General features: G+C 34.6%; 1 protein-coding gene across 4 annotated transcripts; it reads right to left on the reverse strand.

The window, feature by feature from the left end:
- Nucleotides 1-509: 509 nt before the first annotated feature.
- Nucleotides 510-12,290, reverse strand: LOC122024216 (putative polyketide hydroxylase). Of its 4 annotated transcripts, XR_006123372.1 has the most exons (12): nucleotides 11,880-12,290; nucleotides 10,154-10,236; nucleotides 9,797-9,932; nucleotides 9,223-9,704; nucleotides 8,862-8,909; nucleotides 7,842-8,016; nucleotides 2,815-2,927; nucleotides 2,628-2,724; nucleotides 2,329-2,548; nucleotides 1,812-1,974; nucleotides 1,248-1,738; nucleotides 510-988 (listed from the first exon to the last, which is right to left on the reverse strand). XR_006123372.1 is itself a non-coding variant. In XM_042582778.1 (11 exons), the coding sequence occupies exons 1-11, from the start codon at nucleotides 12,094-12,096 to the stop codon at nucleotides 1,334-1,336; spliced, it is 2,139 nt and encodes a 712-aa protein (XP_042438712.1). In that variant the 5' UTR covers nucleotides 12,097-12,290; the 3' UTR covers nucleotides 510-1,333. The 4 variants fall into 4 exon arrangements, 3 of the variants coding, with proteins under 3 accessions (XP_042438712.1, XP_042438713.1, XP_042438714.1); XM_042582778.1 differs by having other exon boundaries at nucleotides 510-1,738; XM_042582779.1 differs by having other exon boundaries at nucleotides 510-1,738; nucleotides 9,223-9,583; nucleotides 10,143-10,236; nucleotides 11,880-12,134.
- Between the last annotated feature and the right edge of the window lie 598 nt (nucleotides 12,291-12,888).

Consider the following 12,888-nt stretch of genomic DNA (forward strand, 5'->3'; position numbering starts at 1 on the left):
TGTGATGTAATATATATCACACTTGATAAGTAAAAGAGAAACAAGATAAATATATACTTTTTTATTAAATTTCAAATACTAAATTTCTCATGTTATTTATTGCAATGATTGTAGCTTTTTTGTGATGTAATATATATAGATGTCTGACTATATGATATGAAGATGGACTACAAATAAGCACACATGAAAAAAAAATAGAATTGATGTATCAATATCAATATCAATTTGAGGGACAAATTCTCAATAATTTCAATTTCATTATCCATCTTGTTGTAACAAGAACACTTGGGTAGGGATTGTAAAACAAAAACTATATCATTATGTTACTTGTATATTTGTATTTGCAAGATACAACAGAGCTATGGTCACATCAGTCCTGTAGGATTTATATACTATATTTATAACAATGTTAATAACCATATTGAATAATTGTATTATGTTTGTGTTATTAATGTTGTTAATCAAGTATCAAATATGTTATTATGAAATGTTAAATTTATACTGATTTGTCACAAAATTACTTTATTAACAAGCCAAACAGAATACATAATATTTATTTTCATGATGATGCTAATATTCAAAAACTAGCACCGTCGGTTGTGAGAACAGAACACTACGGTGTTGGTCTTTGGATAATATTTATTTTCATGATGATGCTAATATTCAAATTTGCCTGATAACACTATGTGGAAATCAGCAGTGGCAGCAGTTACTTGGAACTCCATTTCAGCAACCTTCACATATCAGAATTCCAGAGAATCAGAAAACAATGGCTAGAATTGCATACCCACAACCAGAAAGATCTCTACTGTGGCATTATCTCTTCACTAACACACTTGTATCGAGTACATCATTCATCTTTGTATCAGAAAAATCAAACAGATAAGCATTTTTGCTTTCTTCCAAGGAATGATGATATAACTGTTGTATTCTATCTTGCTTGGCATAAATATATCTGGCACTTCTAGCAATATATGATGCATAGGCACTGAAAAATGAGAGATTTGTTTATCAGCCAGAGTTACGTAACCAAATCACAAAACACTCCTAGCATTCAATAAATTAATGAGCCCCTTGCACATTCCACAAACATTTTACTGTGGAGACGCCCAACTACCAATCCTGGCTAGTGTGGGAACTTTAGCCACCGAACATTAGCCGAGTAGTGAAGAAACATCAAGGTACAATCTTTAAAACTGACTAATTTAAACCCATTGTAGAGTTTGAGCATAATCCACAACACTTACGGATGGGCAAAGCATCAGAAAAAGCAAGAAATGTGATGGATGGAGCTCCCATAATGCATCACCACCCTAGTGTCTCAAGGATTTCTTCAAGTGTCAACTTCATCGAGTTGCAGTATCTGAGAAAACACTCTTTTCAACTCCAGATAGCTATCATTCATGCTGTTAGATTCTACTTTCCATGCAATGTGTTCATCTGGTCTTACTAAAATGACTCCATTGGATGACATTTGACACAGCTCCCACCATGATTTTGAAGATCTAGTAGCCTCCTCAACATCAATGAAATTCTTCCAGGGCTCTAATACAACCTCACTGCTGTTCACATTCTGGATGGATGAACCTTTAGGCCAGATGATGCATACTTTAAGTGGCAATTTAAATTCTTCAGCCACCTTAATCGAAGAACGTGCGAGTGTATATGAACTTTGAACTGGAGCTATAATGAGTATGAATTCAACTCCAGATATTAAATCCAATGTCGAGAAGCCGTCCTGTTAAAGTATGCAAATAACATGAGAAAATAAAACAAAGCCATCACAAAAGGCAAATGTAGGACAGACAAACCTTAGTGGAAGATCCATTCAGAGCATCAATTGGCATATGAGGCAAACGACGCCCTGGTTTAGCAGAAGGGAAATAAGCCCCACAACCTCGATTAGGGGAACCAGATGCTACTGACTCCAGCACATCTTCACCACCCTCAGTGATGAGGGCTCCTTTTTGATAACTATAACATATGCAGATTATAATAGTAATAACAGTAAGGGAAAAGAAAAGAAAAGAAACACATGAGTGCAACGAACACACACTGACAGATGAAAATGGTTAATCTCATATTTTTAAAACCAACCCAAAGAAAAAAAAAAAAGCATCCAAGAACCCAAATTCTTTCACATCAGCATAAGTGAACTACATGTAGAGGGAAAATTCTGCTTCCTACATAATACTCTTTTTATAACAGTGGATGAGGTGAAAATTCCCATGGACAACAAACATAAAACCCCAGAGGTAATTTGCAATGCCCTAGTGATCCAATGAAATATCAATGAAACCCCAACATGTTAGCACAAGTACCACTCACCAAAAACCAAGATCCTCCAAAGGAAACTGAAGTTGAAGGCTTTGTCCCTCATCAAATATTTTCTTAAGTCTAGCTAGTCGCAATGATCCTATTGGGTTGTTGTCATTCAAAATAAACTCTGAAACTTGAGCACGTCCTATAGAAAAAATTCCCTCCAAGGCAAACTTTTGCAGGCTTTGAGGTAGAATAGAACAAACACTGCTGTTTATTATTTGATGCACTGCCAAGAATAAGTGATAGTAATTAAAATAATGGAAAAATAGAAGCAGTATGAACAAGACAACATGGAAAATTGCTACCTGAATTTGCAACAGTAGGATCAAGGCCAAGAGCAGACGGAACAGACATTGCTGCCTTTAGGTTCTGAACACTCAATACTGTATTAGAAATGGCAATCTGAAACAGTCAAATTTTGACATCAAATACCTTTCCGTAATAGATCAACAGAAGTCTAAAAAGCACATAAATAAAATCAAGAAGATTTACCGGCCTTCGCTCTGTTTCATAAGTTTGCATGATAGAAGATGAAGCAATGGAATTTAATATTAAGCTGATTTTCCATGCTAAATTATGTGCATCTTGAATACCTGTATTCATTCCTGCAAGATTATCATTGCCACAACTATGACTATTGAAGATCAAATTGGATTTAAAAGTGAAAACAAAAAAAAAAATTGAACAGATATAAAGAAAATGAGTGTGGCATTAAATAGTGAATGTGAATTCAGGTCCAATGTTAGATTAAGCATGGTGGTTAAAGTGCCTGTCTAGGGGCTTCTTTCATGAGTTATCATCATTTTTTGCTATGATTTTCAACCATATTTTTTGAGTATGTTCCAGCGGGAAATCAAATAAGCAAGAAATTTAGTTAACCCAACACGGACACTCTCAATGAGATAGGAACCTTCAGTGCCAACGTGGATGTCCTCAACAATATCCCTATCCTTAATAGTTCCTTGCTTGTGATAAACTTCATCTCCTGTTAATTTCACTCAAGTAGATCTCGTCCACCACTATATTGTCAGCATGTTGGGCCCCGTCATGGATATTCTACGTCCTCCCATTCATCTTGTGCCACAGCTATGAGAATTATGTCCTTCTCTAGCATATGTTAAGGTATGAGTCCTTTCCTTCCGAGGACAAAGATACAAACAAATTGAGGTTTCCATGTTGGGGGTTGCAACCTGTAGGATCCAACCAACTACTTCCTCTTCTTTAACCACCAAGTGTAGTTCATCCTAGCTCAGTGCTAACCCACCATTGACTAAGACAATGTTATCAACCCTATTATCTATCAAGGCCTCCAAAACCACAACTAAGTCACCTCCATGCCCACCTCCTGGCTAATGGAAAAACTTTGTGCATGATTCCTTTATAGCTCTTTCAAGGAAGCATTTTGTGTCTCAAATGTAATAATGCAAACAAGAAAACAAATAATGCACAAGAATTATTCAAGATTAGTGAGTCTACAATAAATTCTAGATTCAATTTATCATTTGAAAATTTATAGCATATTTTCTATTTATAGGATACAACAACAATCAAGACTTTATCCCACTAAGTAGAATCAACATTTTCTATTTATAGGATAATAAAAAAAATTATAATCCCAATTAGAGTTTAACATGTTATATTTTCTGTATTTATTTCCCATTTCATTAGGATCAAGTCTATAAAAGTGGCGTTGTATTTATATAATATTCAACTTTTGATTAATCATATGTTCCACTTTTCAATCTTTGTGTGAGGTTATTTTCTCTTCATAAGATAATATCTCTTCACTTCATCAATTTGGTCCTAGTTTCTAGGTGATTCAATGATTCAATTTTGGTTATGCATCAATTGGTATTAGAGTCAAAACATGGTGGTTTGATCTCACTACTAGTTACCTCCTCTATTATCCATTATCCTCAAGCTTGCTCAAACATGATTGCTCTCCTTCGATCGCCACAAGGCACTTCCATTTGTAGGGAAAAAAAGAGAGCACATTAGGAAAAAAAGGCAAAAAAATGAATTCATATGCCCACTAGAAAAAAAAAAACTATGCTAAAAAAAGAATCTATTGCTACAACGATAGTCAACAAAAAGATGCTTTGCCTTCCCTTGGACGATCTGCTAACCTTGCCTTCGTCACTGCCTCCAAATTGTGTTCTAAGTCATCACTACTTGAAGGGTCCTCTCACCTTCGTCACCACCTCTAGATCCTGTTCATGAGCCATCCCTACTTGAAGCCTCCTCCCTTCATTAAATCCCATTGTTGTTCACATGCCTATATCCAGAGTGAGTACCACTTCCTACTACTGTCATTTGCTTGCTCCAGCAACAACAATGCCAACACTACCCATCTTGCACATTCGCCATTCATCCCAGCCGCCCTCTCCAGCTGCTTACTGTGACTTCGTCCAGCTTGTTTTCTCATCACTTGGAGCAAAGAAGCTTCACATGAGAAGAAGTGAAATGTGTGTTTATAAGCCATAGCTAACCTATCCATCCGTTATTCCCCTTAGCCATGATAAGCAGCTTTGCTACCACCAAGTGACAACAGATTCAATGATCACTTCATTTGTCAACCCCCACGAACAGAATATCCAACGTCCCAACACAAATCTATACTTCTCTTTTCTAGATCCCAAACCCCCTTTTTTCAATCCTATACTATACAACAAAACTCCCCATCCTGCTTTGCTAAACTACCTAATTGGTGCAATGCAATCACTACACCCTCAACCAAAATCAGCGCTCCCTGCACACCCTTTGCCTAAGTTGGTCATCACTTAACCTCATTTTTATATTTTGCACTTTGTTCCAAAGAGTTTTAGCATTTATATTTCAGTCCTTTCTAAAAAATTGTTGTTATTGTAGCAAACCATGACAAACAAAAAAAATAAAAGAGAGAGAGAGAGAGAGAGAGAGAGAGAGGGGTAAATAATAGAAAAAAGCAGATATTGAAAAGAGAAGGAAAAAAAAGGTTGTTTGAAGAAGGGATCTCCTCAACTAAAGCCAACACGAACCTCATGGCAACTTCAACATTGACGAAACTTACATTATCTTGGTATAATCACATTTCCTCTTTTTAAAAATTATTTTGTTTATTCGATTGGTAATTTTAAATTCCTTGCATTTGATTAGTTTTTTCACAACTTTCCACATGATAACATTATTCATCAAACCAAAAAAGTATATAACATTATAATGTTTCATGTTTAGTTTAATCATCATCCATGAAAAAATATAGTTTCTTTTCTAGTTTAGTAGTCATCATTTACAAGGAAAAAAAGTATATTCCCATGTTTTGCATTGCTTTTATCAATTTCTCGGTTAGTTTGATCCAAAAAGATAAACTATTCTCTATATCACTTCAAGTATCCTCCTTTCTCAAGTAGATATGAGAATGTAACCACATCTTCGCTCTACCTTTTCTCCCTGTTATCCAAAGTTATTGTTGATTTTCTCATCTTCTATCATTTTTTTTTCAATCCTGCACAACTTGTCACTTTCTTTGCAAACTTAGATATTTTCATTTTAAAGGAATTATGATGATTATATTCAAGAAGATTTAACATTTTCAGTCAGCTTCATTCAAAAGTGTAAACTTCACTCGAAAGTGTCATTCATGCATGCAAAGTGGCAATTTCCACATCATCTTCAATGTACTATTTTTCAATTTGTTAACTTTTTATATTTCATGTAACAAGTTGAACATAATCAATATTGATGCATTGACTGAAAGGGAGTGCTAGTCGATCATTATATGGGTATTAGGTATATAGTTAGTCTCAATAGGATATTATGTCATTAAGTATTTATTAGGATCAGATATCTATAGTTGAAATTCTTTTTGCATTTTTATCCTTCTCAATTTATACCAAAATAAATTATAACATAAAATAATGTAATTACATAATTGTTGAAGAAACAAATAGGGAAGAGAAACTATCGACGTATTAAAAGTAGCAAGGTTTAAAATCTCAACGTGTGCCGAGATTTTGATTCCAGACCGGAATGATACGATTTCAGTATCATATCGTGCCGTACTATCTCAACGTGTGCCGAGATTTTGATTCCAGACCGGAATGATACGATTTCAGTATCATATCGTGCCGTACTGATACGGTTTATATATATATATATATATATATATAGTAATTATTAGATAAATATGTTTATTGTGTATAATTTAAAAATAAGTTGTATATTATTTTTATATAAGTTCTCAATTATTGAACAACTTAATATTGTTAAAGAAAAACAATCTATAATAAGTATATAAATTAACACAAAGATACTACTTTATATATAAAAATTATATAAATTAACTATTTATTTATTTAAATAATATATATTTAAAATAGTAAAAAAATACAGAATATCAATTAAACAGTAAACAGTAAAATATATTTAAAAAATAAAAAAAGAATATAAATCTGATTTATTAAAATTTTTAAATAAAATTTGAAACAGTAAAAAAAAGAATTTTCAGAATATCAATTAATAAAATTTATTAATTTTTTAAAATTTTAAATATATTTAAAAAATATTTTTTGGATAATTTAATTAGGATTTATAAAAACATATTCGAATTATCACATTTAAATTGGGAATTGTTTGAATTAATTAAATATTAAACCTAATTTTTGATTTTTCAATCGTCCCTGAACCGTGGGCATCGTGTGGGTCTAGCGGTGTCGGAGGCGTCCTATGACGCCTCCAGCCGGGACTCCTCCGATTGTTTCCTCGCCGCCTCCCCTTTCAGTTGCATGATGCACGTGAAATTGTCACACATGTTGTGTCGGTTTCGCTCCCGTGGTGGAATGGTAAAACCCTCTATGCTACCAAACACATAACGGTATTTCAATCATTGAAAAGTAGGATGGGAACATTAAAAAAAAACAAGGTAACAAGTCAACTCAAAGAATGATCGTGAACTATGATGTTGCTGTCAATCACAAGAAAACAATTATAACCTATCAATTCCAAATTCTTCTAAACAAGGAACTAAGCCATCTGGTTCTAGATCAACATAGTCAACTGCTTATTCATTTAATAGTTACTTCTGTTTTCAGAATGATCCAAAAAATATTCTAGAAAGATTTGGACAAGGAAAAGATTAACTTAAAAACTCTTGACCCATAAAGACAAACAATCTTAACGGAGATAGCTATACAGGGTTGCTAATAGAAAGAATGTTTAAGATCTAAACATTCTGAAGAAAATAGAAAGTCATCGAGCAAACATACAAAGCTAATATATATACAAGAATGTTACCCTACTTACCTTATGAGCACCAAGTATATTTTTTTTCCTTTATTTTTTTAGAGCTTAGGGTTTAGAATTTAGGATTTGGGTTATAGTATTAAAACTAAAGAATTTTTTTTTTAAAAAAATACACATGGTGCTCACAAGGTGAGTACCATAAGGTAAGTATGGTATCAAGACTATATATATATATAGTTCATGAGTGCAAGGAGGTACTGCACAATCAGATTCATAGGACAGATTTTCATGCAAGTTACCAAAGCCACCAGCTGGTGGAAAACGATGAGCAGCATCACCAACAAGTACAACTCGGCCGCCAAATGAAACATACTTCTCAGCTACTTCTGCATGCATGGCCCATGGTTTTATATCCAATACTTGCAAATCAGAAAGCTCCCTACCAACCAGCTTGAGAATTATTTGCTCACACACCTGGATTAGATTAAACATCTTGAAAAGTAGGGGGAAAAAAACTTGACGGTGCAAAATGTTACCAAAGAACTATTATGTCTTATAGGTTAATTGCATAAAAACTGGAAGATACGAGATCCATGAGACAGGATAGTTATTAGCCTATTAAATTGGATAAGCACTCTCCAAGAAATTGCAAATCACAGTTTAATATTAACTGATTAATGGTCAAGGAAAAACAGCCTCTAAATTTCTTGAAAACAAAGAGTAATAAGTCATTATGACCAAGGTTAAGAGAACAAATACCAGAAATCAGTTACCAAAGAGAAATTTTCTGTATGACCAGGTTCTTACTGAAATTACAAAACAAAAACATGGTGTGTAAGGTAACAATCATAATAAAGCTTGCTCTGAAGATGAATGTTATGGCACTATGGATTGATAAATTGAACTTGTAAATGAAATTAAGTTTTGTTTTCTTTGTTTATCATTTCAAGTTTACCATTAAATTAAAATCACCAAAACAACTTTTAGATTGCGTCTTAAACTTGAATAGTAATCGCAACCTTAAAGGCCATAAGATTAAGAACTAAATGCCTCAGCTTATTGTAAGCACAAACACATTCAACTCATAAATATCTTTCACATGTGCCTGATAAACTCAATATACGAATAGAACATTATGTTGGTAAATGAGTGAAGAGAACAATCACATATATATTACTGAGCAGGGAAGACACTGAAATAGACCTGAATTTCATATTCATATGGTACATTATGAAATCATGAGCACAACAATCCAGAGTCTGTTTGTCAAGAATATATGAAATTAAATGGATACAGTAACAAAATCACTCAATAATTACCTTAAGGTTAAAGTCCTCAACTTTTTGCTGAGGAGAATAATACGGTACCTGAAAGATTGTAAAGAAAGAACTTAGAGCTTCATCATAAGCGGAAAACATTCAATAGATAATCTCCATCAGATTACGATTATTGGGAAAAAATTTGAGTCTCTAGGTAGTCCCTCTGCCTCTATCCATATTCATTATAGCAACTTTACAATTTTTACACCCTACTAGATCTCCTATTTACACAGAGGTCCCTAACATATCACAAGCAAATGATGCATATTGATCAACGCATAAATCAAGGAACTTTCAGCAATAAATCAATGAAAAAATCAATCAAATTGCTGAAAATCATTTTGATTGCTGACTGTTTTACCTGGAGAACAAACTCTCCCTGGTTCAGATCATGTGCAACAAGTACCCCAATAGCATCAGGATTAAAGATAAAGAAGAGCATTCCAGGCCTTTCGTGAAGCAGGTATTGCCCAAGATCTCTGCTTAAAAAATGCACACTAACAAGGTTCTGCAAGTTTCTTTCACCCTTCATATCAATGCCAACCAGCTTTCGAACTGTACTTCTAGCACCATCAGACCCAACAAGGATGCTGCAGTGAAAAAATCTTTCTTCTATCTTCCCTTCCTTGCAAAAGGAACTTCCGACCTTTACACCATCTTGTGTAGGGTGGATAGAGATGCACTCGTGGCTCATCAAAATTTTCCTATCCCAGGTTGAGCTTCTAGATGAATTGGGATAGCAAACAGAGAAGTTAAGATTTTCAAGCTTTGTTAGTAGCAATTTCATCAATTTGTACTGAGAAAAGTGTGCAACACAAACAGGGCTAAGTTCCATGTCCACATCTGTAAGAAATATAGTAAAGAATAACTTCCACAAAGTTAACGAGCAAGACTGATATGAGCAATTGAGTGAAAAGATAGATACTATTTGTAACCTTGAGACTTCATGTGATCCACGGATCCAAGAACTAAACCAGATAAAGAAGTGCAGTATATGAATTTCCTCCACAAATCTACAGGTGGCTGCAAATTCTGGATTTCCTCTGTCAGACCATCTAGCTTCCGGAACACCTGTGAGGAGAATTAATTACCACGAATTAAGCATCATGATATTAAAAACTCAATATTTGCAAGTTACAAAGAGAAGAATCAGAAATTGATGTTTTTATGGACACACTGGTTTGTTACTCTTATCTTCCGACATAGTACCTAAAATGAGAAACCCTATAACCAAATATCACTAACATATTTAAAAAATATTCTATGCATTAGAAATGATACAATTTTGAAACCTCCATGGTCCTATTGTTAATGAAGTGAGCCTGTGGATGTTGAGAAAAAGCCACATTTTTCTCCAGAATTGAGCATTTGACACCTACAAATTGGAGAGAAACAATCTTAAAGAACCTTTCATGCAAAATGATAAGGAAATATGCATATTCTCATTTTAGTTAAATTCTTAGTCTGCAAAAGTATAGTCTAGAAAAACTACCACAACACTGTGTGAATATGGTCAAAATGCAAAAGTCTTAAGTTACTTCCAAAATAGCAAATCATAGTGCATAAGAAAGGAAATGCACATGCCAGATGACTTGATCAATTTTGGTTCTTGTTGAATGCATTGTTAAATCAACCAAGAGGTGTATCACATATTTCTATTTACTTTAGGGATTGTACAGGAGATATATCTGTAAGTTAAAATATTGATCACGAACTATGCAGTGAATGAATATTCATGTCCTTTGTTCCTTGTATTAAGATGTATTGGATAATGTGAGATAAGTCAACATTGTTAGGTAAAAAATTAAGTTTTTCTCCACATCTAAATCAGCAATGCAAAGTACATTACATTCGAAGCATTATTTCTAGGATCTTACATAATTATCATATTAATTCTTTCTGCACAAATCGTTGGCTGATGCATAACCAAACTAACACATCTTTCAAAAATTAAGAAGGGCACAATTGATAAACCTTGGCAACAAGATACTTGAGAATGAAACATGATGACAGATATTCTCCTGTAAACCAGGATGTTCTCTAAACATTAAATGCACTTAAAGAAACTCTTACTAAGGCTTCCCAACATTTTTATCATCTACTATTAGAAATGTATTTTAGTACTTTTTGTGAAATTTAGCAAGACTCATAAACCAGATTTAGTTTATAGAAATGGGCTAAGTTCCATTTTTTACCCCAAAAAAAAAGGAATCAAAAACTAAGAAGCATGATTATCCAATTTTAATGGACAAAAAATACAACAAACCTCTACATATTGTCCAGTCAAGAGGCCAGTCAAATAAGAATCTAACAGCAATCAATTGGCCTTGGAACCGTGGAGGAACTTTTTAGATGTATTAGACAATTACATGGCAGTAGCACTTAGTTGTGTCATTTGGGTAAGAAATAGTAAAACACATTCTGAAGTTCAAAATAGGCTTTTCATGGTACTTTCTATAGATGTCCAGGCAGATAATAGAACATCTCCAAAATCATGGTAGGAGTAGTCATGCTATGCAGTGGCATTTCTGTGAGACCCGTTGAAAACATTGCAGGAAGCTCAGTGGTGCTTATGGTGGAAATGTTCGAGCATGTGACATTAATACTACAAAGTTTCTTAACTTAAAAATTGTTCATTTGCTTTTGGAATATGTATAAACCAGTAGCTAATGTAATAATAAACCAACTTATTGTGGAAAATGTTAAAGCAGACAGACTGATAACGGCAAGAAGAGACTGATGCAGAAATGTAAAAAAAGTGCGATTATCATGTGCCCTTAAAAAAAATATAGTCAAATAGTTATAATACACGTCTTGTGTTGTCGATTGGAGTCTCTTTCAATCTCGCTGAACCCGAGCGAATCAAAACACAAGATATCCTAGCTATGGATCATAGTTACCGTGAAAACCAACTAAATGACTCCTCAATTACCGATCTGCACCTTTCTGTCAAATGCATTTTCTAATACCCGGAGAGAGAAAGGAGAGAAATATTGAAACATGTGAATAGGCGCATACCCAATTTGGCGAGCAGGATAGAGAGAACGAGCCCGACAGGGCCAGCGCCGACGATAAGCACGGGTAAGTGGGGCACCTCCCCGCCGCCGTCCTTCCTCGCATCGACGGCATCGGAGGAGCACGAGAAGCAGCGGAGGCTGTTTCTTCTGTTCGGGCGAACGCGAATGAAGTTAGCGAACCTCCTCCTGGAAAGAAATACCGCAGCCACCGACCTCATAATCGCTCTTTCTCTCGTTCGGGCTTTGGGCGCTAGGGCTGTAAACGAACCGAGCCGAGCCAAGCTTTGGGATGTTCAAGCTTATTTGATAAGGTAATCGAGCCGAGCCGAGCCGAGCTTAAAATGAACCAAGCTTTTGAAATGAGTGTTCAAGCTTGGCTTGGTTTATTTTTTATGAGCTTGAGCTTGTTTGAAGCTTGACTTGAGCTTGATTCGTTTAGATGTTATCAAACTCTCAATTCAAGCTTGGTTCGAGCTTGGTTCGTTTAGATGTTATCGAGCTTTCAATTCAAGCTTGTTTGATTGTTTGAAACTTTTAGTTATTTGATTGGTTATTGAGCTTGGAAATTTAAATTTATTTATTTATTTATTTTATTTTATTATTTATTTAGCATATTGAAAAGAGTTTTATTAATGAATATGGTTCGTGAACATTGTTCACGAACATTGTTCACGAACATTGTTCACGAACGTTGTTCACGAACGTTAACGAGCTGAACACATATGTGTTCAAGCTTGTTTGTTTAGCTTAACGAGCTATTCAAGCTTGTTTGTTTAATCAATCTTGTGTATATTGAACGAACATAAATAAACTCTTACCAAGTCGAACACCAAGCTTGTTCACGAACGCTTGGTTCATTTACAGCCCTATTTGGACGTGATGCGAGTCGAAAAAGAGGGGTGAGAATAAAATGTGGGCGGAAGTGGCCTGTAAATCTCAACGGGATGATGTAAAGCGCGGTTTGGTTGGACCAACGGTCGGGATGAATATTCAAGCAATATAATCTCTCG

This window comes from Zingiber officinale, chromosome 9B (genome assembly GCF_018446385.1).
Source record: "Zingiber officinale cultivar Zhangliang chromosome 9B, Zo_v1.1, whole genome shotgun sequence".
In the NCBI taxonomy this organism is placed as follows: Eukaryota; Viridiplantae; Streptophyta; class Magnoliopsida; order Zingiberales; family Zingiberaceae; genus Zingiber; species Zingiber officinale.